The sequence below is a fragment of the Ursus arctos genome, unplaced genomic scaffold, assembly GCF_023065955.2.
Source record: "Ursus arctos isolate Adak ecotype North America unplaced genomic scaffold, UrsArc2.0 scaffold_7, whole genome shotgun sequence".
NCBI classification, from domain to species: Eukaryota; Metazoa; Chordata; class Mammalia; order Carnivora; family Ursidae; genus Ursus; species Ursus arctos.
In genome coordinates this window covers 60,845,247-60,872,666 of record NW_026623089.1, presented here as the reverse complement: position 1 = coordinate 60,872,666, position 27,420 = coordinate 60,845,247, and the positions used below count along the sequence as shown (strand labels likewise).

The following is a 27,420-nucleotide window of genomic DNA, read 5'->3' as shown; positions in this document are numbered from 1 at the left end:
TCTTTTCTTCCCCATCATATGTCTATTATAATGTTTTCCACAGCTTAGTGGTAGATTCAAGTTTACATATACCCAAAGCAGATCCCTCCTGAATGCCTCCCTAGGGCCAAGCATCATGCCCAGAATAGTATACGTTGGATCTTATTGAGAATGAAATGGGTTTTCATGCGGGGCTCTAATACAAAGGGATATACCAAGGGACCACATCACTAGGGGAAAAGTTTGAAAGCTAGTCTGGCAAAAATTGTCCTTAATGCTTTTTTGCTATTTCACATTTATTAGAGGCTGGGAGTACAATGAGGAAGTTGAGCACTCACGTTGGATCATGAATGATGACATTTAAATCCTGTCTCACTCACTGTGAGACCTTAGACAAGTTACTTAATTGTTCTGTGCCTTAAATCACTCATTTGTAAAATGGTGATTGTTATGATACTACCCTGAGGGCATAAAACAAGGCGGATCAACTTGGAGCTGCTCCAGCTGAACTGGGAGAGGGAGAATCAGAGGCTCACTCTCTTGGCATCCCTCTCTCCGGTTGCTACCTCAAAGGGTATCAACTCAGGAGCCTCGGGCTCTCTAGATTAGTTTGAGACAAATACCAACAGCCATTTCAGCGGTTTTACTGATAGGAAAGTTGGACAGAGGAGTAAACTGCTTGCCCAGGCAACATGGCTAGTTAATGGTAAACCAAGGACTAGAATCCAACTCCTTCAACCAACTCATAAACTGAACACTCTTTCCACTAACTCTGCCAGCTCTACTGCTGATGTCATTTCCTACTTCAGTTTGTCTTATTTTCTTGAACTGGTTCAAGGTCCTACACGTGGTCCAACATATCTTACCTTTCCCCTATTGCCAATTTTACTTTAGCCATGCCAATCTTTACCATGTTCCATGGAATCTTACCCTAAAAATAGGCTCACTGTCTCATCTAATCCATTCTTTTCCACAACATTCATGACTACATTCCCCTTTAAATTTGAATGCTGTAAAATTAAACTCCTCCGGGAACCTACTGGATAAACTGACTTCTACTTTACTTATTTCTCCTAGATTTGAAAAATCTTCTGTTACAACTTGCTATCACATTGTCCCAAGATAGTCATATAATTTTGCATTGCTTAACTCATTTTAGTAGTAAAAAGATACAAGGCATTTTGCACTTGTTGAAAAATTGTTTTGTAAAAGTTCTCATACCCTTCTCTGATCTCTCATAACACTTAAAATTAGATATTTGTGTTATACTGAATACTAGTCTATATCGCATATTGTTGTTTTATGTATTATCTTTTCAACTAATTTCTCAGGTAGATAGGGATTGTTTTAAATGTCTGTGTACAGATACATTACTGTTAGATATGCAGAATGCAAATTCAACCATATTCTCTAATATGGTTGATTCTACAAACTCTTACGGGATCTTTTGAAGAATAAGTATTCTTTTTGATTTTGCAAACCCCAATAGTGCCTAACATAGGACACATTTTTAGATATCTCTTAAAATCCAATATTTTCACAAGTTAAAAAGAAAAACAGGGCTGGGTTAAAACTCTTTTAAGAGTATATGTATGCGTGTGTATATATTAGCTGGATCTTCTCATTCCTTTCTTTATATACATTTGCTACAATGTTGTATGTCACACTATAGAAACCAGGTAAGAATTTATATGCCAGGCCCTGAGCTTTATGTTTGTTACCTGTGTTATCTTATTTAATAATCATGGGTATCCTATGGGGTAAATACTATTTTTACCTTAAAGATTAGAAAAACCCAAACCCCCCCCAAAAAAAACATTTTTTTATGTTAAAAAGAAAATCCTAAATCATACATCGAGGTCATGCAGAGCTAGAAGTTAATCCAGGTCTAATTGTAGAATCCCCACTCCTAACTAACATGCAATGTGACCCCGGGCAAGTCTTCCACATTTGTTTAGTGGGCCACTGAGTTAAATCGTGTGCTTAGCACAATGCCCTACACATATTTACCCAATGCTATTCCTCCATCAGCATTTCACTGTGACAGGATTAAAAGGTCAAATAAGACATGCTCCCTGTCCCTGAAAAACCTAATTTGTGATAGGGAGAATCCTAAAATGGCACCCCAAGATGTCCTGCCCTATGAATATATCATGTCCATGATTATATTATATGCAAAAGAGATTTTTTTCAGATGTAATTAAGGTTACTAATCAGTGGATCTTGAATTAATGAAAAGGGAAATTATCCTGGTGGGCTTCATCTACTCACATAACTCCTTGGATGTGGATGGAAAAGTCAGACAGATTTGAATCAGAGAGATTCAACTCCTCCATGAGGAGGATTTAATTCACCAGACCTAATGAGTTGTTGCTATCTTTGAAAAGGGGGCCATGTGCAAAAACTGCAGAGTGACCCCTGGTCAATCCACAAGCACTAGGAACTGAATTCTGCCAACACCCGAATAACAGATAAGCCTAGAATTGGATTTTCCTCCAGAGTCTCCGGATTAGAGAGCCCAGGCTGGCAGACACCTTCATGTCGGTCTTGTGGGATCCCAAGCAGAGAACCCACTGGAGCCCACCCAGAATTCTGATCTAAAGAAATGTGAGATAATGAATGTATGTTGTTTTAAGTTGATAAGTTTACGGTAATTTGTTATGCAGGGGACAAATTCACAAAACTAATATGTAAGGGAACACAAAACTGAACAAGGGCTTGGGCTGTAGAGGTATAAATAAAGCACAAAGAAAGGAGTGTGAGTACCCTGGTGGAGAGGTTGAAGAGGGCATGGAGTCTTGAGGAAGTTAGAGGTGCTACCATTTTGAAGAATGAATAAAATTTGCTGGCTGCGGGCTGAGGGAAGAGTGCATGAAGAAGAGAGGGAGGAGAGAGATTCTAGGCAGGGAGGGCAGCATAGGAAAATGATGAGCAAGCAGAAACCTGCTGAGGCAATGTCCAAATGCTGAGAGCAGCAAGAGGAACGCGCCCAGCAGGGTGTGGCAGGTTGGAAGGGGGCTGTGAGGCTTTCTGTCAGCTGTGGAGGTTTGCGCTTTTATTCTGCCAGCACTGGCAGCACTTACAAAAGAATCTTTTAAAACTAATTGAAAATATCTGGATCGAAGACTTGACGGAGTATATGTATCTATAATTTATATTTTATATACATAAACACATGTTTTAGTACTTGAGGTAAGTGGATAGATAGCTCTTCTTAACACTTTCTCTCCTCTTTAATATAAAACGAAAATTGCCACAACTAAGTAAATTAAGATATGTTTATTAAGATGGCTAAATTCAACAAAAACGTATCTACTCACAAAAACAGAAAGAAAATGCTTTTTGAGTGAACAAACATAAAAATACAACACTCAGAAAAGTACCCATTTTCAACAAAACCATCTAAAAACATTTTTTTGGAGTACAGTTGACACACAATGTTAATTAGTTTCGGGTGTACGACATAGTGATTTGACAAGTCTATAGGTTGTGCTGTGCTCACTGCAAGTGTAGCCACCATCTGTCCCCATATACTCCTGTGACAGTACCATTACTAGATTCCCTGTGCTGTGCCCTTCATTCCCATGCCTTACTCATTCCACAACTGCAAGTCGGTACCTCCCACTCCCCCCTTCACCCATTTCGTCCTTCACCCCCGCCCTCTCTCCCCACTGGCAACCATCAGTTTGTCTTCTGTCTTTATAGGTCTGATTCTGCTTTCTGTTTGAAACATTCTATTTTAATATCTTGAAACCTGTTTATGACGTGGCATAATTATGTATATACAAGATCTTTTCAATCTCTCTCTCCTTCAGTAGCACATTAAGAGATTACCATATCTCTGAAAGCAAACTGCTGCCATTTAAAACACAATTTTCAGTAAGATTTGGAATGATTTTGCCTAGTTTTCCAATTATCAAACATGCCAGGATCGGTATTTTTCCTATATTCAGATAAACAAAAATACTTATGTAATAAATCTCCTTAGAGAAAGGGAAGCTTTTTAGAAAAAGAAATGTTAAATATTTCTGGTCATGTTTCAGATTCAGAAGTAAAATGTTGAAACAATATAATTGAGCCGGGATTGTTCATTCCTCTCCCCCTCCCCTGAGGAGCTCCATGGGAATAAATCAAGCACCGAGGGAGGTACATTAGAATAAGAAGTCTCCTTGTGGCTAACAGCAGCTGAGTATCCTAGGTCCCTAATTTATTATCAGAGTGACTTAAGCTCTGGGCAAATTCTGCATCAATAATCTCAAACTAAGGTTATATCAGTGAATTTTTAAAAGAATATACGGTAAGAAGGATTATATGTAAACATCTTAATGATTATTAGTTAAAGCAAGGTTATCAAATATTAGTCTTACAATAATTAGCACCAGCTTTGGGTATGTCTTTCTCTGATTAAGCTGATTTCACTACAGTTTACGTCTATCAGTCTAGCACAGAAGAGGGTACCTAAAGAAAAAGCTAGCAAATGTCTTCATGAATCAGTTCCTTTAACGTATAGAAATTTTACTCACATGATATTGGCTTCCTTACCAATCTTTGGCACTTTAAAAAATACATACCCATAATAGAATCTTTTTTTCTTTTCTTTTTTTTTTTAGAGAGAGCACCAGTGGTGTTGGGGGATGGGGCAGAGGGAGAGGGAGAATCCCAAGCAGGTGCCATGCCCAGCTCGGAGGCCAACAGGGGGCTCTATCTCAGGTCCTTTGCAATCATGACCTGAGCCGAAATCAGGAGTTGGATGCTTAACCATCTGAGCTATCCAGGCGGCCCCTGAATATGTTTTAATCCAGATGCTTAACCTACATTTAATTAAAAAATAAAAATTATAAACAATGCCACTTATACAAGCATGTTATAAAAAATAATACCGCCTAGAGTATTTTCAAATGAAATTTTGTCTTTTAAAAATTCAAAGGTAACCACATTTCTAGTGTTAACTAAAAATATGCATGATCCAAAATAAACCGTTTTTTCATAGAACTATTATTAGCAGTGAAGCAGTTACATTAAACATGTAAACATTAAAAAATAGTGATGTCTTTGAAATGTAAGGGCACAAAGTCAACTGTCTACTTCACAGTAGTTAAGACTAACAGAGCACTGTATAGTCATCAGTTAAAATTTAATTACTGTTCAATAATTCACTCTTTAAAAAGACAAGGTTTTTGATAGACTCTGACCATAGGACAGATATTTTCCCTGCCAAAGCACTGCTCTTCTTGTTCCTGGTACAGCGTTCTGTCTGTATCTAGTACAGTTGTTCCTCATTCATGGTAACACAGGTGATTACATTCAAATGGCATTTAACATAAATTGTGCCAAACTGCCCTATAATTTCATTTTGGACTGAATTAATTAACTCCTCAGTAGGTGACCGAGGTGCTGAACACAAGCCTAAGGAAATACTTGACTGCTTAACCTACCTTATATGAATCGTCTCTAATGCAAGGCAGCTTCCATTTTTAATAAACAGGACCAGAAAAATTTACTTAGTAGGATCTTAAAGGGTAAAGATAAGGCATTTATAATAAATGAAATTAGTTTTCCATATACATGCACATCTATTTAAAAGAAGTCAGGGGGCACCGCAGACATTAAGGAGGATTTAGCCAAACTCACCAAGAATGGGCACGCCTGATATTCTGAAAGGCTGTTTACCTTAAGACGTGTGTGTTTATAATAGTAAAATGCCTTCTTTGTCCTTGGCAAGATGTTTAAATAAAAAGCTCACCACTTTGTAGCAAGTAAAAATAATCCTATCTTAATGCTGTGGTGAGTAATTTATGTCCCAGAGCTTGAAATGTAAATGTAATTTTCTAAGACATTATCTTCAGATCATCAGAATTATCATAATATCATAAAATATCTATTCTTTGTTTCTCTAATTATAATATTATTATCAAGATCTGACAGCTAACTCTTTGTTTTCAAGTTTATAGTCTTCATATATCAAGAAACAAATTAAAAGGAGAAACAAGGAATGTGAAAAGGCAGCTCATAAAAAGCTGAAACGTCTTTTATTACATGACATATTTTTATCTGTCATAAACTTCCGGTTTAGGAAATGAGAAAACAAATACTTCTTTTGACGAACTCCTTGACAAAGTGTTTAACTAAGTATTTTTAGATTTTTTTAACTGTGGAAGGAAGGAAGGAAGGAAGGAAGGAAGGAAGGAAGGGGGAAGGGAGGGAGCCCCCACTGTGTATTACACCTTTTGGGGGAAGTGAACTAACATTTAATGATCACCACGCTAAAGGAAGTGAAGCTGAAGCCTTCAGCCCGATCCCAAAGGCTCTGTAGCATACAGTGAGATACGTCCCCAGAAACAGCCTCAATAACTGTGGTCCTTGGTCAGGCTTCACATAAATATTTCTAGGAGGAAGGGCCTCAGCCTGGTTTCAAAGTGTCCCACTGAGGGCACAACTGCTAGGTAGTTTCTCTATGAATAAATTCTCTTTCCAGTACACCTTAAATCCTTCTTGATATAATATGCATGAGGAAATGACAAGAATATAATTTGGAAGTTTTAACACTGGTTGTTATAAGGAAGGCTTTGGCTAAAAAAAAAAAAAAGATGCTTAGATGCCAGTTTCAGAAACAATTTTGCCTGCAGCATCTTCTAGCTCAATAATTTAGTGGCAATGACAGTCACAAATGCTGTCAAAAACAGAAGCAAGGTTTAAAAAATAAACAAAAATTCAAACAATAATATCCTGTAGATTTTTAATATGTCATTTACTGAATTGGCAATCACAACAGAATTTATGAGAGCCTTCTCGTTAGAAAAAACAAATTAATCCTACCTTTGCAGGTTTTCATGCATGTGATTGTCTCTACAATCCTCTAAGGCAGGCACATGAGGCTTCCTTCTCATCAAATACTATGTCTATCCTGGTGTCATGGGTCACAAGAGACCTTTTGTATCATTACTCCCCCGAGTCTCAATTCTTACTAGGAGTCCCCAGCAAACACAAAAGTAACCTGGCAGTTACATCATTCTATATAGATGAAGAAAGACTGCTATCTAAAAATAATGAAAAGCTCCATTTAAATTAATGTTACTTTTTTGTCAAGTGTTCATTTTACTTTGTAATAATGTAGTTCTGATCCAAATAGAGTTCTCATGAGCTTTAGAAAGATCTCTAGAGATTATACAGAGAGGAGTAATTTAATTCTTATATTTTTATTTCTTGCAATGACATTTAGGGTTCAGTGTGATTTCAGATTTTTTTGTGCTGTTGCTGACACCTTATGGAAACTGGTTTATTTGGAAATTCTGATTTGATTTTTAAAACTGTTCAGCTCTTATTTACAAGAAGCATTATTATTTTAAAAATGGATTTTTTGTTCCTTTAAGGTATTCATCTCTTGCTATTTATCCCTCACTTGATTTCATAATCCTGTTTGGGTCACTATGATTAGTTGCTATGGAAATTACCTCCTATGGAAATGATTCCGAAGTCATTGTTGTAAGAATATGACTTTTAATGAATAATATCAATAGCAGACATCAACCCTTACTAGAAAAAGGAAATTTAATTAAAATGTTTTAAAAGGATTAATTCTGAAAATTATTATCATGGCCAACTTTTCTGATATTTTTGAATCGGCCATCTGCTTTTTAAATAAGTATTAAATGAATTTTAAGGTGTTAATCAGCTACTCACTTCCCCAAATTCCAATGTCACAATGGAAATTAGCCCTATGCATAGAAAAGTGGAAATAAAGAACATTTCATTTACCTTTTCTCTAAACTAATAAATGTTATGCTTCACTTATGAGAGTTAATGTCAACAGGATTTCAGGGCTCATCAAGGAAACAACTTTGAATAGCACATTATAAATTCCCTTTAAAGATGAAGAATTTAATATTCCAAAATTTATCCCAGGAATTTGAAAGGTCAGTGAGTTAACTAGTGAGTTAAACAATAGATGAGAGCCAGTGAACCATTAGATGAGAATTCCAGAATGTTAAGAAGAAATTTTCTTGGGTGGATTCTATAATTTGTGGTTTGAATAAAACTTTTGAAACATTCCATTAGTATTAAAATTCTCACAATGAGAATATGGCTCATATTTAACACATTTTAAATTACTAGACAGTCTCTCCCCAAAGAAATTTTAATGCCTTCTTCTGCCTAGTGCTTGCTCACTGCTGGCTCTAATTTAGGAATAAATTAACCCTGCCAACAATTAGGATATTGTCTAGAAACTGCTTCTTGCACTCTACGGGGGAAATCACTCATAGTCAGAAGATCAGAAGTAAAAGAGAAATCCATTTCTTCATTATAAAGCATTTTTTATAACTAATAACTTATTAATTATTGATGTGAATCACTATCATATTTACCAACATAATTACATATTACTATATCTCTAGTGCTTCTGAATTAAGCCTAACAGTTACAGATTTTGTTAAATGTTTTATACATTAAGGATTTTCTATACTTGTGCCTGCAACCATGATCTAGGGTCCAAAATGTCTTTGATAGATTTCTGCCTTGGAGCTGGCACTGGCTTGGCTTCAGAATTGGTTTTAGTGTCTATGTGTTCACCATCACTTAAATTATTTTTCCTGGCAGGAAGTTTTCGAGGAGCAGCCATTGGTTTCTGTAAGTGATGCATTAGGGTTGATAATTTGGTATCCAAAGGCAAGGTCCAAGATACACTTGTTTTTTCCCAGTTGTCCTTCACCAATTGATCAGTGCTGCTCTGTGTTTTTAAGCTGAATGGAGCTTTATCAGGAGGAGGAAGGGGAGCACGTCTTTTTTTCCCTTTCCCATCATGTAACTGCTTGCTTGCAGGAGACAATACCTTTTTCTGGATAACCACTTGATGATTACCATCAAAGAGGCTGGCCCAAAGATGTTGTGAGGATTCTTCATGCTGACTAATAAGAAACTGTCCATTTGTCTCTTCAAGTTTTTTTTGTATTGTATCAGTTAAACTTTCAAGTTTTACAGGAGAATCAATGCCTGTAATAATTTTGAGGAAAAATACACGGGGGAAAAATTCAAAAGCTGTGTACACTTTGAGTGAGTTACTGTTTTCTAAACCAGTATCTATAATGTTAATCAAAAACACATTGGATAAGCAAGTGGTTTTGGTTTAAATATAACCCTACGGACAGAACCAAAAAATGAGATCATTCACTGTGCACCACACACACACACACACACACACACACACGCATGCACGCACACAAATATATATATTCCTAAATAAATGAGTAAAAGCCAGTTTTCAAAGGAGTGGCGTTACATCAGGATTTTTTTTTCAATTCTATAGATTAAATATTTATTAAATAACTTTTCTTGGATTTAAAATCTATTCTGACTTCTAGGTAAGAGTGGATTCCCTTTTCATAAAAGCCTGATATGTAAACTTGGACAAGTGTAACTGGATTAGCATCCTTTCCTGTAGACTAGCAAAGTCTCTGTTAATAGGGAAAAATTCCAAAACCAGAAACCCAAGGAAACAGAGTGAAGCCCTGATACCAGTTTGGTGATAAGGATACTGGATGAATTTTTCCTTGGGAAAAAATAAGAGAACAGAAACAAATGTCTATTAAATGAATCACTGGTATTAAATGAATCACTGGTTGTATCATTTTTAATCTAACATTTTAAAGTGTGTGTAAAGTATATATTGGTGGCAAAATAGAATTTAATGTTGACCTGTGTTTGTTCACAGCATGTTCACTCAGGCAGTCCCACAGAGAAATAAATACCCTTTCAAAGTGTGGGAAAATGGAATATTAATGAGTCTAGAAATCCAAAATTTTCCAAAGTATTAAACTTAACCAATTTTTTGACCTGAGATGAAAGCTTCCATCATATATCAACATCACTTTAAAACAAATTCAATAAAATACAGAAAAAATTACAGAACATGATTATATTTTAGAATCTGCAAGTTTACATTTTCAGAATTTTCATCAGCTACTCAGCTAATATTTATTTTCAGTGCACCCTTATTCATTTTGAAGCCTTAACATTTTTGTTTGATCTTAAGCATTCAAACTATGAAAAATGTGTATTCATTAATTTTGTATTAATTCATCTATTAAACATGAGTTCCTTAGTCTATAATCATAGTCTTTTTTCATTCATTTTAACTGTGCCCTGAAAATTTGAGCATTTTAATGTCAATAGAATAAGCTGCTTGAGTATGGACAATGTTGTTTTTGTTACCCTGCAGCTTAGAAAAGACAAACCCCACTTACTCATATCATGGTAGACTGAGGTCGCCTCTTTTGTCAAGAACAAAGGTGGTTTCCGTGGTGACATAATCTCAATTTTCATAAATTCTTCACAACAATGCTTCCATTGGCCTAAGAAAGACGGAAAAAGGCAGGCTAGTTTAAAACATAAATGTGAAGATGTATACTTCATTTTCAATAGATATCAACATATTTTTTGCTATGAAAAATAAGAGTGAATTTATAAAGCATTGCCTTAAGGAAGCCACGAAAACCTAGTACTACCCATAATTTTAAAGTCCAAGTCTAAGCGTAAGAGTAATCTATTTGAAAAATAAAGTTCTGTGCACAGATATAAGAAGCTAAGATCTCTAGGCTATTAAATACTATGCATTTCACTAAATGGTCTGAAATGTCTATTCACGGCAAAATTTGTACAAGTTCACCTCTTTTAAATATTAAATAAAAATATCCAGTACTTAAGACAGTTGAAAGGTAAAAATCAATTGAAATAGAGTTATCTAGAAGGAAAGAGTGCTTTTCAAAAATGGTGTTAACTTTGAGAATTCTAATTAAGAAATAAGAATTGCTTATTTAACATTTATTTCTTCAAAGGATTATGCTTTTCAAAATTTGTATAACTCTAGAAAAACGCTGCATTTTCATTCAAGTAAAAAGTGTATAAGAGCTTATTACAATAAAGACACATCAGTCAAAATTCTAACTGAATCTAATTTATTTTAGGAAAGACACTTTTTAAATAAAGCCATTAGTCATTTGGAATAAAAAAAACCCTCCAATCAGTTGTTTTGATTTTTAAGTTAAAATTCAAGAGTGTGGACAACATTAATTTTTCTTTTAATTATGTTTTACTACTTTCATCTTAAAATGCTCAGGCTTATTTCTTCTGAGTGTATATAAAAACTGTAACCTTTTTGTGTTTATTGTGTGCCTGCATGCTGGAAAACAACTGTGCTAGAGACTGTGTGTCTCTATATTCGTGTTATTAAAATAGGTTATTGAGCTCCACTATTCTTATACTCTATCTTACATCTGTAGAAAAGTAAATGTAGTACACATGTGCCTTTTTGGAATGATTTATGATGTATATTTCTCTTCCTTTTATTATATTCTCAGTCTCCATACTCAATATCCAATTTAGTTATTTTCCATAGCTTAAAAATAAAAGACATTTCATGTTTGGTCAAATTATCTATTCATTTTTGTTGTTTTAAATCTAATATACAGCCATGGTTATATGGTAATATGCATAAATTTTAAATCCATCACCTTAAATAGCTAAGAAACATAAAAAACCTTTTAGTATGTTTTACTACAATGCTAAGTATAGAATATGGTAAAAATTTCAAAATAGCCCACATAGCATCTCATAAAAGGAATGAAATCTTGAGTTTGAGGCTTCAAAGGTTGCTCTGCAGAATTTAAATCTAGAAGGATCTGAGATCTGATAACTTATTCCTCCCCTCCACTTCCTTTTTTAGATAAATATATAAAAGCCAGCTTTTTCTTCTTGGGGGCAGAAAAAAAAAGGTCTTATCTAATAGAAAAATAATGAAATACTTTGAACTAGCAAACATTTCTCCATCAAATGTTAGGCAAATTATAAAGTGTAGTATTTTCTCTACATTGATAGATGAAAGCTTTTCATTGTTAAACTGGTAGCAGAATACTAATCATGTTGAAGACTGGAACATAAAGCCATGTTATCCCATGTGTTACTGAAGTCAGAGGTACAAGTGTGATATGTTCACTGGCCAATTTTACAATGGAAACATTTATTTTATCAGTGAATAAATTAGTATGCACAGTTAAACCTGATACCAACATGTTAACACAAAAATAAAGGCTCAGTATGAAATATTAAAGTTATGTTGTGTTCACATAAAATCTGTATATTGAAGATGTTTACCACAATAATATTTGCTGTAATGTTCCCAGTCAAAATGATCTGTTATTCTAAGCTGCTTATGTAATTCAATATTTACATTGTTAAACACTTGAAAAAATTTTTATCTTTGACCCCCCACTCCTAGCACTACCCCTTTTGATCATCCAAAACAAGTGTCATTCCTCTTTTACATGTTTGTTAACTCTCAAATATTAAAAATTAGCTATGACATCCCCCTTGCCTCCAAACTCCACTCTTCAGGTTGTTCTCGGCAAGCTAAACAGACCTAGTGCCATTAATGTTTTCTCATGGTTTTTAATTTTCTCATTATCCTGATTTTCTCCTCTTAATCAGAGTCAAGTAACTGAAATTTGCTCTAAATATTAAATTACTCTTAGTTTGTTCTGCCCTAAATATCTATCCTCAACTTTGTTCTACACATCAGATTTGACCTAAGATCGCAAGAGGTACACTTACGCTTACCATTTACGAGTCAATCTTTAGGATAGTATAAACATTTCCATCTTTGCTTCATATCTTCATACACAATGAATTCTAAAGTACAAATCTAATAGAATTTATACTGAAAAGATTACATAGTTTGGCAGATTTTATCCACAAGTCATTAAATACTAAAGAAGTAGCCAGACGTGAGAACCTAGCTGTCATTGCTTTCTTATTTTGACAGTAATATCATGAGATTCGTATCCTTCAACTCCCCCATTTTTGCATGATAAATTATTTTATCTAATCTGGCGAATAAAAACATGAGACCATCTAGTAGTAGTTGATATCCAGACCATAATATTCTGCATTTTTACCTCCTTTCACCCCTTGTTCCTGTTTTTATACACATAAAAAAATGTAAAATAGCAGAATCACTTCTAAAAATAATACAGTCTTTGTAAGACAAACTCTCTAGAGCAGAGCATTTAGGAAAGCAGTTAAAATTTCAGATGTGATCAGCAAACGAAAGGAAGTTGTTGTCTTTTAAGTTACACATCTAAGATCAGCTGAAATTAAAAAAAAAATGTAGTACATGCTGATAAGCATGGAACAAATATTTAAACATCTATTCAGTGCCTAGAGATAGTACTTAAGTAAAACAAGTCCTAAAGAATTCCAGAAGGCTATAGAGGGAGTTCTCTGGCTTCCTGCAGTAAACCAGTAATCTCTTCAGGCCTCAATTTTCTCAACTTTAGAGCAGAGGGAAATCATTTCTGCCTTGCCGGGCTATTGTGAGAAATAAATGAAGCCATATGGTATGTGGAAGGTAATCAATACATTTAGTTCCCTTCTTTGCCCCCACCCCAACCATCACTATAAACACTTGACCAGGTCATGCATCACAGTAGGCTTATAAAAATTAATCTGAAGGGGACAGCAGGTATTAACTCTTTTATAAAGTTCCCAAAAACAGATCTTAAGAAGTCCTAAAATTTCTGTAGGATTATTTCTAGGAGTTGCAGAAACAACTTTCTATCATTTGGAAATGGCTATCTTTTGTAATTCTATAAAAAAGCATTCTAAAGGCATAAAATACTAGTTGAATCTAATGGTAGGCTTAGTTTGACTAGAAATAGCCGTTATCAATAGTCTACATTTTCAGTATATGACTTCAGTATTTTCTTGTTGATAAAATTCCTCCTTAAATTGAGAATATTAGAACTTCCCATATTTTACATAGTAGAACTCAATTATATTACTATCACATTGTTTTTATAATCATGGGCTATATTATTGAAACTGAAAAATCATATGTATGGCTTAAAAAAAATCTTTGGATGATGTCCAAGATGATATAATGAATCTGGAGTTAACAGAAGGTTACATGAGCCTCCTGAACATTTCAAATCACTAACCTAGAGAAGTTTTTTACTACTCAAATGGCTTCTTATCCCTTTGATCAAACACACTTCCTTAACCAGTTAAAACCCAACATTTTGAAAAAATGTTGTCCAATTGTTTTAAGGACCAGAGAAACTTCAAAATAACAAGTAGGGATATGAGGAATTCAAAGGTATAATAAACTACAGGAAGTCAGGCACTGGGGAAAGTTTGAGAGAAAAAGGTATCAATGCATTGATGGTATACTATCATTTTATTCAAGAGCATAAAAAAAAAACCTTGGTACAAAGCATAAGATTATAATTTTAATATTTAGATTGCTTTGTGCATCTTTTCATGCTTCATGAATACATTATTAGCAAATCCAAACATCAACTTACTAAGATCAAAGAAATGCTGCCAGAAGGCTTCCATCCATTTCTGAAGATCTTCTCTACTGTCCACTGCAAAAACATGAGTTACAGCCTGTCCAGCAACAGGGTTGATGACAGAGAAATTATGAATTTTTTTCTTGGCATCCTTATCCATTGCCCGAATTCTGGTTTCCTAAAAATTAAGACAAAATTGGTGTTTTACGAGAGAATACTTTTGTAACGATCATATATATGTTTTATGCTTAGTTACCATACTTATACCAGATGCAATTATAAATCTTATGGCTGGTCATTTAAAATATGTAATTTTGAGAATTTTCAATATTCAGACTCAAATCAATAAAAAAAAATGCTTTGTATGAAAAGTACCGAATGATGTTTCAAAGTATGCTACATAGAGAACTTACTTTAAATTACATGAGATTAAAACATAACCTGCTTTGATCTGTTTAAGTAGGAGTTTGCTATCTTTTATATACATCTTAAAATTTGCAATAAAACAAGTACAGCATGTCATAACTGTAATGTGAATTATGTTAACTACATTTCCAACAGTAATGAAATAAAAGAATCAGTAAAGTATGTTTGTTATTCTAATATTCAGGCATTATATACAGTGTTATCACTTAAAGCAGTAAAACCATAACTTAGTGTTTACTGCAGCAAAGCAGTGAGGTTTTCTCCATTAACATTTATTTCATATGTAACATTCATTTACAAAGCTCTAGTTAAAGATCCGTGAAGTATTATAACCTTTGTGATAACAATTATTTTTTTAAAACACTGAATGCAACGATCTACAACAAAGGCAATGGTTTCATTCATGTTGGTAGTTTAAACTTTTTCTGCGTGGTACTAGGTATGACACTGTGGTGCTTATTGTGTCTACATGTAGAAAAGTCTTTTTCCCAAGTCATTCAGGCACCACCATGGCACATGACAAGCTAGCGTCTACATGCAGTTTCCAAGGAGTTTTGGGAAAAGAAGTCTGGAATACAACAATCTATTTATGCAACAATAGGGATTTGGCTGCTTGGATAATGACTGATATACTTTTTTTAAGATTTTATTTATTTATTTGACAGAGATAGAGACAGCCAGCAAGAGAGGGAACACAAGCAGGGGAGTGGGAGAGGAAGAAGCAGGCTCATAGCGGAGGAGCCTGATGTGGGGCTCGATCCCATAACGCCGGGATCACGCCCTGAGCCGAAGGCAGACGCTTAACCGCTGTGCCACCCAGGCGCCCCAGATAATGACTGATATTATTCTAGAGCGGTGCTGTCCATTAGAAATATGTGAGCCACATATGTAAATTAAGAATTTCTAGTAACCACATTAAGAAGGTAAAATGAAACTGGTGAAAATCATTATGTATTAATTAATTATCACAGTATTTTAAAATCATGTTTTTATGTAACCCAACACATCCAAAATATCATTTTAACGTGAGCAAAAAACATTTTTTGAGATCTTTTACATTCTTTTTCATACTAAGTCTCCAAAATCCAGTCTCTATTTTATGCTTTCAGCACATCTCCATTTGGACGTGTCACATTTTAAGTGCTTAACAGCCACTGGTGCATAGTAGCTCCTGTATGGGTAGAACAGTTCTAGACTAATATGTTTAAACCTACTGTAGTGTGTGTAGAAGAATATTTAGCTGGCAGTTACAAAAGCTAATTAGGAGTGAGAAGAAATTCCTCACTTCTTTCAGTATTGAGTGAAGAAAGATTGTATGTATAGTCACACCTCAAAACCAACATACGCGTATAATGATGTCTATGCGGACATCACAGAAGTAGCAAAGAGTTACAAAGAAATGCTATACATTCCCTGAAGAACGGGCAGGTGAACACCTTACACACCAGCTCCCCCTCATCCTCAGTTTGTAGCTCTCTGCGGTTTCATTTGCCCCCAGTCAACCGCAGTCCAGAAGCAGATGACCATCCTCCTGACATATGGTCCCAAGGTCAGTAGTAGCCTAATGCCATGTCTCAGTGCCTACGTCATTCACCCCACTTCATTTCATCACACAGGCATTTTATCATCTCACATCATCACAAGAAGGGTGCATACAGTACGAGGACGTATTCTGAGAGACAGAAAGACCACATTCACATAACCTTTATTATATATATTGTTAGAATCATTCTATTCTATTAGTTACTGTAGTTAATCTCTTACTGTGCCTAATTTATAAGTTAAAATTTATCAGAGCTATGTATGTTTAGGAAAAAAAAGTCTAGACAGGGTTCAGTACTATTCAGAGTATCGGGCATCCACTAGGAGTCTTGGAACGTATCCCCTGCAGATAGGAAGGGACTACTGTGTACTACAGAAGTTCTTTCCTGAAGGAAGGAATTTTTATTCAAGAATAACATGAGGAAAAAAAATGTATGCTGCATGAAGTAGCAACGTAACTTTGAAGGTGTGGAGCCTCACAAAAGGGAAGGATTTGGTAACCATCTTAGAGACAGTCTATCCTGTCAATTTTAAAATGTAAGAACGTGAGGGTTCAGAGGGTTATAATGGACTTACGGTCAGCATTGTAATTTAAAAGAACAGGGTCTTTTTACATTCCTATGCCGTGGTAATAAACTTTGTGAATTAACTCTTTTAAGTAATTATTTATACAATATAAAAACAAAATGGTGTCCTAAATGGCATCCTTGGAGGCTGAAAATGCATATAATCCATCTCTTTAAATAGAAAGCTTATTATCACCAGCAGAGAATGACTTAAGCTCTAGGAAGAATCTTTAATATGCTCTCAATAAGATTTATTGAAGGCTGACTCAGTGGGAGAGGAGGGCAAGAGAACCCTCTATTGCTATTAGTATTTAAAAAAAAAACAAAAATGAAATATGAACTATTCTTGTTGAAATTGTGCTTCCCTCCATCCAAATCTATCTTAATACAAATTTCTGACTACCTTTTGTATGTAGGATTAAAATGGATTCAGCTTTTAAATAAAGTGTGATTTTTACAGATGAATATGTACATTTTTAATAACACCAAGATATCATTTCAAATGAAAATAGCTATGTAGATACTCTGATGAACTGGATCATTTATATCTTTCTAAGAGAATATAATGCAATAATATAAAAATACTATACATTATACACTCCATTAACTCTGAGAACCATAAATACCACTAAATTTTTAAAACATGAGCAGCTTTTAAAAGGTGCAAATGAAACACAAAATAGATCATTTGAATTAACTTACTATATTTTATCACCCAAAATAATTTAACCAATGGGAATTTTTTCAACTAAAAAACTGCATGTCAAAGAAAAAGTCATTCAACAAATAAAGTTTCTGATAATGTCAGAAAGTCTATGCAAGTTGTTTTTCATTGTGGACAAAGTATCAAGAAGAGTGCTTAAAACTGCACTTCTCAAACGAGGAATGGATTAGAAAACACAAGGTGTGTTTTAGGGTATGAAAGCAAGAAGCTTTTTGCTCCCACTATTTCTACCGCCTAAAATATTGTCTGTCACTCACTGTATTTGAAATATATTTGAAGAATAAACGAACGAGAGAGAAGTACAACTCAGATAATGAGGATTTTAGGTTGACAGACTCAGACCCCAGAGATGATCCTAATCCCACTCTTTATAGATGAGGACACCGATGTTCTGAAATCAGTTTTCTATCCAAAGTCAGAGTTTTCTGCCCAAACCATTTAGTTGATTTGGGAGGCTTTACAGCCAACTTTTATTGCTTTGTGGACAGGTTTGAGACTATTCACTGTGAAATTTTAATCCTTGGCTGCATCTGCTTCGTCAGTCAGCACACAGTGAACTGCAACCTTGTCCACTGCATGAGACGGCGGGTACTCAGAGGCAGCCAAGGGAAGTCAATAAAAATATAATCTGAGAAGTCAATGCTGTAACAAAATACAGTTAACTCTGTTAACTGTAATCAAAGGAAAGTTTCTTTTTAGGTTGTTCATTATTTTGAATTAAAACTGTGCTTCAACCACTCGATTTCTGTGATAATGGAAAATTACTAAGTCAGGACTAGATTTATGAACTGTTTCTTACCTTACTTTTTGACTATATGACCTTTAAAAAGTCTACTATGTACCCAGATTATGGTCTCTAAATACTCTTTCCTGTGAAAAGGAATCAGAGCTCTTTACAGAGATGGCTGATTCTCAGCCTGGGCCAGGAAATGTACAGGATAATCCCAGAACATGTTCTCCTCCAGAAATCAAAGATTACTAGGGTTGTATCAAAAGGACTCAAGAACCAAACTGAAGAGGCTTTCAGTAGCCAAAGATGGGACCACCTGAATGTCAATAACAATGGTAATGGATTGATGCATGAAATGTCTTTGAATCTATAAATTCATAATGATATTTAAAAATGAACTCCTTTGTCACTTTTGGAGGATGCTAAGGGAACCACCTCACTATTTTGGTAACTAGTTAAAGTCTTTCCTACAAGAATTGTACCTCAACCAAATAGCTGATAAAGTAGAAGTTTCCCAGCTAATAAATGAAGACTATTAAAATATCACCAGTTTGCAATCCCTAACGAAATAAAGGATCTGAATGATGCTCAACTGTGGATGTTAATATGAATAGAAGACTCAGACATATTAAATGGCTCGCAATATGGGGTGCCTGGGTGGTTCACTTGGTGTCAGCTCATCTCGTGGTCGTGAGATCAAACCCCACATCAGCCTCCACACTCAGCGCGAGTCTACTTCAGACTTTCTCTCCCTTGCTCGCTCTCTCCTCCAACTCAAGCCCTCTCTCTCTCTTTAAAAAAAAAAAATCTTTAAATACCTCCCAATAAAAGTACACAATATCTCCTAAGATATATTGTTACTAACCAACCAACCAACCTAAATCGGAGCCAAAAATAGAAGGGAAAAGGAAAAAGACAACTCAAACATGCAAGCAACAAAACCAGACTATGGAAAACTCTGTAGGATAAATGACCCAATTTCTTCAGTAAATTGTGTGTGTGAGAGAGAGTGTGTGTGTGTGTGTGAGAGAGAGAAAGCACACGAGAGTGCTAGAGCCCTCCAACAGATTTAGAGTTTAAGAGACCAAATCAATTAACTGCAATATATAACCTTTATTTCAAAATCCTGATTCAAAAACTAATTTAAAAATTACAGGACTGGGAAATTTGAACACTGAATTTTTGATGATATATTGACTATATATATGACTATATATTTTTCTAAAGTATGATAATTGTTAATATTTACAAGTAAAATCATATAGTCTCCATGATTTGCTTCAAAATAATTCTACGGTGGGGGCAACGTGTGAGGGCAGAGATAGGTTTATTTCTACCCTTCTCTTTATAGATTCTCTTTAAATTTTTCCCCTTAAAATTGGAAACAAAATACAAGTACAAAAACTAAGTGCCTGCTTTCCTACCTATAACGCAGAGATAATATTATTTCACTCACAGCTTCCTCATAAACATGTTGTAAGAATAAATGACTTCTTTGAAAGGTGTTTGGTGTAAAGTCTTGTTAATCAGGAATGAAAACAAAATGTTGCTGGCCAAAAACAAGCTTTAGATCTTATATATGCTCTAATGACAAAGAAAGTATACCTTCACAATACATGGCAAGGAATGTTTGAAACCACAACCATAAATTACATGAAACATTAGGAAAGATTAGTATTAGTGCGATATAATTATTTTCAATTTATGTCAATTAAATCAGATGTAAACTCCTAAAGGAAAAGGCTTGTTTAAATAATTATTTTTGCTATATTTAATGAAGGACAATCTAAATCGTTGGTAGGATAGAGACATTAAAGGGCTAACATAATCAGAAAAAAAATCCCATGTGCTGTATAACAATCTTGCTTGCTAGGGTCCATGACAAACATAATGGTTAAAAGCAATTTCAAGACAATTTAACAAAGGTCTATCACACCAAGTAGTGATATTGATTTGTTTAGTACAACTTTTATTCATTAAATTGAAGCGATATATAGTATTTAAATCAAGAAAAGACTTTCGATCACAAAGACACACCACTTTTCCATCCCACTCCCTACCCCACTGGCAATGGATAAAACTTTGGCTAATAAAATGTTTTCTACAATGTATAGAGGATTCAGTGGCTCAGTTAAGTACCCCTGATTGGGAATGTCTTGCTCAACAACATTAATAGGGAAGTTTTTTGAAGTTGAAGCAATCACTTTGAAGTAAACCACCCTTTCAAATTTGAATTGAAAAGAGGAGGGGAATAGCTTAGGCTTTTCTTTCTTTAATGTGACACTTTCCACACATGGCTCCCTATGAAAATTAATAAACTGACTTAGCTTTATAGGAAATGCCATTTAGAAGAACAAAAATTATAGTTAGAGAACAGATCCTGTGATCAAAATAACAGAACTATTATTTATATACCTTAGCAACTGCAAAATTTATGTTTTTACATAATTTTTAAAGAGGCATTAAACAAAATCATTGTTTTCTAAATCATGAGAGAAGACAACCAAAAGAAAAGAACTCTGATTTGTATTTGATATTTAACATTATTAAACATAAAAAGATCTTAGAGACCCTGCATTGAAAATATACTAAAAACTGAAACAAAAGCACTATTCTTTAAAAGTTTTATTTGGAGCTCACCTGCTCTACAGATCAGAAAATACCAAGTTGGCATTTATCAAAGATCTTGTTTATTTGAGAATATACTAATAGCATGTAACCCTTAGAAATTTCCAAAGTAAACCAAACAATGAAACCATCTACCTTATATTCAAAAATCAAGTAATTTAAAACACTGAATAAGTAAGAATCTATGAGTTTATCATTAATACAGGGAGAACACAACAGACACGACACTCATTTGCTTCTTCTGGAGGGAGGAATATTGCTCTAATACATACTGCCAATATCTGTACAAGACCAGCAGGTAATACCAACTCCTTACTCTGAAAACTGGTAATTAAAACTTTCATCCTGCCTTTTCAGGAGGGCCTGGGATTCATTCTTACTTGATGAGAAAAGTCCTTCTTTATAAAGAATGCCAGCTAATACACGTAGAATGAGGGATATTATGAGAATAACATATGCAATCTCCAGTGTAACAACCAATTCAGACAAGGGCAATCAGGTCACTAAAACCATTACGTGAGAGACTACTGGATGACAAAGATATTCACACAGTGCCAAACTATCACCTCACTGACTACTTGCTAATAGTAAGGAGGAAAACTTACCTTTATGCTGGAGAGAGCTAGTGGTCACCACCTTAACCAAGTCATTAAACGTGACATTGCCAATAATGAGACCACCTGACTGCATGTGTCTCTGAACAGAATGCCCTATAAAGTATTTGTCATTATGTCATAAAACATGCTTGTAAATAATGTTTAAAATGAATCCAATCAAGCCTCTAGACCTAATTTACAGTTTAGAAGAATGCATAATCCTTGAACATTCCTAGATTGAAAGCAAAAGCTGAAAGGATGTCTTAGGGAAAATGGGGAAATGTGAATATGGACCGGATTATTAGATGATATAAGAGTATTATTGTTCATTTGGTTGGCTGTGATAATGGTATTGTAATTTCATTTACATACACACACACACACACACACACACACACACACTGTTTTAGAGTTTCCTATTTTTAAGAGTTGCATGTTGAAGTATTCCGGGGTGTTGGAGACTTATGTTCAAATGGGTCAGCCAAAAATATAGATAAGAGGCTTTACAGACTCACAGCTATAAGACAAATATGGTCTGAAGGTGACTATAGTTGATGACACTACTGTATAATTGAAATTTGTGAAGAGAGCAGAACATAAACATTCTCACAGAAAAGCTTAAAAAACCTATAATCCAATAATGATTGTAGTAATGATTACACAACTGTATATTATCTGTTAAAATTATCATACCGTACACTTACAATTGGTGAATTTTATTTTATGTAAGCTATACTGTCATAAAATAAATTAAAAATGAAATACAAAGAGCTTCAACTCCCCCTAAGAAGAACACCTAGAGAGAAAGCAAACTGGACGGCAATAGTAACTGCCGAATCTCGGTGGCATGAGTGTCACTCCAGCATTGCTTCAGCATCTCCATAAATCTCAATCAGTGTCTAAGTTGAGAAAAAATAAGTAAAAATGACTTTAATAGAAGATATAACTGCACAACAGCCAGGCTTACAGAAGTAACAAATAGACTTCTTGACTGAGATAGTCATATTTAAATAAGGAAACCAGGGTGTTTACTGCTAAAGAGCAGTTTTCAGGTGAATGGAAGGGTTCAAGGGAAACCCAAGGCAGGAGTAGGAACTGCCAACAGGAGAGCTGCTGCAGAGAGAGGGCAGGAATCAGCCCTGGAGAAAAGGAAGATAGCAACATCACAAAGCTAGAGAACGGAACACCTTGGTATCAGTTCAATCTCTGAGATCAACAACTGAATTCTATTAATCTTCTCAACCTAACCCTTACCTCATGGTTTAATCTTAAAATCCCCTTTTGTACTTGAGACAAAAGTCATGCACAATGACAATTTATGTCATCAGTTCTCAGGGTCAAATATAGCCCACGTTGTCTCCACGTCTAAGGACGAGTCTATACAAAATACTAGATTAATCATTTTCCTGTGAATTTGTAATGGTCAATTATGAAACCACCACTGGGATTTCTAAGTATGGTGATTTCAGTCATCTTAATAATGGAGCTGATTGACTACAGAATCCCATCAGTCACCAGGCCATCAGCTTTTATTACCACAAGGAAAAATGAGTCAATTGAAAAAAGGTCAATTCAGCTGGGCCACGTAAACACTGTTAACTGCTTTTCTGGAATTACACCCTTGTCATCAGACAAGAAAATACAGATACCCTGGTTACAGTAACAGAGGGGTTCCACTATAACTGCCCTCTTACATTTAAATGCTAAAGATTCAACACATGTCTACACCATTGCCTAGAGGTAGAAACTGTGGCTTCAGGCTCACAACCTCATTTCAGAGATACTTCTTACTTTCAAAACTTATTCAGAGTGGGTATGGAGATAGGAAAAAGTCTAATTTTGTCTTCCAAATCTAGTCTAGCAGTATGTCTGTGAGGAAATAGAAAAACAGTGAGCCACATAATTTTACTTACTAGCTAGACAAGTTCTATCTGATCTGTGAGTCTGTTTCTTCACTTATAAAACAGAAATAACATACCTATAAACAGGGCTGACTTACCTGCTCTGTCTGCCATAAAGGACTGATATGGTAAAATGAACACCTTGAAAACTGTTTTCAAATAAAATAAATGAAGTTTAAAATATCCTTTATCTAGATTACATTTTAATTTGCTTTAGGACTATCCATATTCTATTGTACAACATGTAAGAGAAAAATTGGTAGAATTCTATTTTTACTACCTAGGTACCTAGTGAAAAACAGTTTAGACAAAATCATCTATGCAGAGCTCTTGTCAAAAACATCTACCTGAATCTAGTGAACAATTAGTCAAAAACAGATGTGGGGACTGGCATGGACTTTTCCAAAATGTCAATATAATAAAAGACAAAACAAGAAAAAGAGGCAGTGTATGATAGGTCCAATTTAGATAAAAAGGAAACAATCAAAAGACATGGTGGCCAGCTGCAATTTGTGATCCCTGATGGGGGTCTTGGATCTAACATTAAACAAACATTAGAAAGAACCGTGGGGACAATTGGGATAATTTGCTCTATATTAGATATTATTATTTTTTCAACAATAAATTTCTTGAGTGTGGTAATAATATTATGGTTATGAAGGAAATGTCCTTGTTTTTAGGAGAAACATGCTGAAATGTTTTAGGGAAGAAACGTTATGCTGCTTGTTACTTACTTTCAAACGGTTCTGAAAAAAATCTCAAACTACATAAACAGAAAGCAAATATGGGAAAATATTAACAACAGCTGAAAAATCCAGATGAAGAGTATACAACTGTTCATTATTCTATTCTTTCAACTTTTCTGCACATCTGAAATTTTCAAAGGGCTAAGGTGGGGAAAAGCGGGCACTACATACAAAACACAGGCAAGTAATGAATAAATTATATCAATTTCCCAAGAATAAAAACATGGTTTCATAAACCTAATTATCTAAATCAAAATAAATTCACCATGTTATAACACTGAGGTTTATTATTTAAGAGTAACACTAATCTTTCTGATACACAAAACAGATAAATTAAGTGGACTTAATTTAAAAGGTCTCACTGAAGAATTTCCTTTAAGAAAAAGGAGTATAATTTCTAAAAGCAGGATAGAAACAGACCAAATGTTATTGGAAAAGATCAGAGAAATTAACTCAAATCCTTATAGACTAGCAAACTCATATCCATATGTTTCTCAGGACATACAAATTTATATTTTTTCAAAAGATAATTTAAAGTCAAGTAGAACATGTACAGTTAACAGATGTGATGGCTCATACTTTATACATAGCCGTCAATTAAACCACTCCAAAAGCAAGCAAAGTAAAATAACTAGAAACAATTAAGTACAGTCTATGAACAGAAAACATGATATTCTGCTCTAGAAATGCCATTAAAGTGCTCCAGAGTAGGAATGCCAAAAAGAGGGGGAGTAATAGGCTTGGATGACAGATGAAGATAAATTTAAGATGACGGGTAAGTGTGTGCGTGTGCATGCATGTATGCAGGTATATGTGTGCTTGTGAGCGCACATGTGTGTGTGGCGGGATTGGAAGGGATCAGGCCCTCCTGTTCTGACACAAGGCTGGACAACTGCCGATCAATCCCACAAGAAATCAGGAGGTATTCTCAGGCTCACAACTGTCTTTTTATGGGTTCATTTGAATATTAACTACAGAAAGCATCACTGTAACATGAGCTAATGATTTATGTTTATATAATCTCTTAATAAATTCATGAAAAATTTAAATATCATGTTAATATGGAGTTACATTCTCTGCTTTAAAACCGATTTACTGGTATAGATTTCCAGTTACTATGTTTTTCTCAGGAAATATACAGTATTTCCTTTACCAGATAAGCTCTGTAATGGAGGAAAAATAAGATTAATTTATCTTTATGAACTAACCTATTTTTTTAACTTTTTATTTTTATTTTTTTAAAGATTTTACTTATTTATTTGGAAGAGAGAGACAGGGATAGCGAGAGAGAGAGCACGAGCAGGGAGGAGAGAGAGAAGCAGTTTCCCCACTGAGCAGGGAGCCCGGCTCCATCCCAGGACCCCAGGAGATCATGACCTGAGCTAAAGGTAGATGCTTAACTGACTGAGCCACCCAGGTGCCCCTGAACTAACCTATTTTTAGCAGTCCTTCCCTTTTGTCCATAAAATGGTAACAATGTGAATTGTATAGAAAAGAACAAACCTTATAAAATGTTATATCTTTATTTTCAAAATAGCATTTTATTTACCTTGTTAATGGACACTACCAAAGCTGGTTCCACTTTAGCTTCAATTTCTTCTGGAGTGTAAAAACAATAGAGTTTACCCCCTCTTAAAACACAATACAACCTTCTCCAACTAATCAGGCTTTCTGCCATTTGCTGAAAAAAAATTCAAGAAACCATCAACCTTAATTATTATTTATCATTGTTAAATTCAACAAAATACTTCAATTATCAAAGTTATATTAGTTTAAAAAAATTTTAAATGTGATAGAGTTACCCATTAACTTAGTGTGCAATAAGTCAATAGTCCAAAATTGGAGTAAGTTAATATCACAGAAGAAAGGTTTTAAATTCTCAAAAGCATTAAGCAAAATGGAGGTAACGATTACCACAAAACTTTTACACACATAAAATCATAAATCAATGCAGTTTTAGAAAAGCTAGTTTAACCAAAATTAGTTCTTAAAATTCCATAGCAATCCATCTAATGACTCAAAAAATTATAAAAATAACTCAATACTCAAAATATAATTTTCCCTTACTTTTCTCAGAACACTGGAAAATGTTGACTACCCTGTAAGAATGCAAATTTTCTTTCCTCTTAATGGAATCTTTAAAAAAAAAGTTATTGATTCATTGAAGCCCATAATTAATTATTTACTGAATATAAATAACTCTGGTTATAAATAAATCAGGAGTAGGTGGCACAGAGGCAGCTTTGGAAGCCCAGAGGCCTAAACTGTGCCAAAAGCTGTCTGCCAGAACGGACTTTCTACGAAAGGTGTGGAACAGTCCTCATCTGCTTCCACAAGGAGCCCTCTGCTGCTGATTATCCTGTGCCTGCTATTATGAAGCAGGGGAACCAGCAGAGGCAGCTCCTTGGCCATCAAAACTGCATTAGACCCCTCCCCTTCCCTCCTTCTCACCCCCAACCCCCTCACCCCCATTCTATGTCTAACGTGGGAACACTATCATTTAAAAGGCGGCTTTAAAAAATACTTCTTATTATCAGAAGGCAAAACAACTGCCAGTATATTAAGATCTAGATTACAGCTATAACTGTAGGATATTTAAAGTCCTCCAACCTGCTGATTAAGAAATCCTGCAAATGCATCCTCAGCCATACAGGCTGGCTGGGCGACGAGGCGGCAGCACATGTTGCCATATAAGGGAAGCCAAAATGAAGACTCCTCTATTTAAACAAGATAGAAAAAAAAAAAATCAAGTTACAAACATGTTTAAGGTCATTAAACATTTTTATGTTTTTTTTTTCTTTTTGCAACTTTTTTTCTTTATGTAAGAACATATGTAAAGGTTCATCCTACTCAAATATGAGTGCCATAGTTAATGACAAAATCAAATTATGAGAAAGTAGACAGGATAAGATGTTATTAAACTGATAGCTCATCAAATGCCTTCACCTAGAATAGACACAGAACTTTTAGTTTCTTGATCTCTTACTTGATCTTAAAGTATTTAATCAACGGAGATAGTTCAGGGCATTAAAGTAAACTCATCTAATATAAAAAAAATCTAATAAAATGATTTTTGTACATCAAATTCTACTTTTTGTTCTAATTTTCACTATAATAATAGCAAAGTGATCCTCTAAATAAAACATTTCAGAGCACAATTTCATGATAATACTTTAATAAGCCCTTTGGCTCTTCTTCTTCCCCTTCTCTTACTGAACATAGGTAGGTGGAGCCCATCAACCT

At 34.7% G+C, this 27,420-nt stretch overlaps 1 protein-coding gene across 1 annotated transcript in view; it reads right to left on the bottom strand.

Annotated features, from left to right (window-relative positions):
* Positions 1-3,245: 3,245 nt before the first annotated feature.
* The window catches only part of RTKN2 (rhotekin 2), a 74,975-nt gene continuing 50,800 nt past the window's right edge, over positions 3,246-27,420 (bottom strand). The window contains exons 8-12 of the mRNA XM_026504654.4: positions 26,788-26,894; positions 25,727-25,858; positions 14,331-14,496; positions 10,218-10,325; positions 3,246-8,967 (exon numbers count right to left, since the gene is read on the bottom strand). Coding sequence (XP_026360439.3) covers positions 8,435-8,967; positions 10,218-10,325; positions 14,331-14,496; positions 25,727-25,858; positions 26,788-26,894 — 1,046 coding nt within the window. The 3' untranslated portion in view covers positions 3,246-8,434. The remainder of the gene's footprint in view (positions 8,968-10,217; positions 10,326-14,330; positions 14,497-25,726; positions 25,859-26,787; positions 26,895-27,420) is intronic.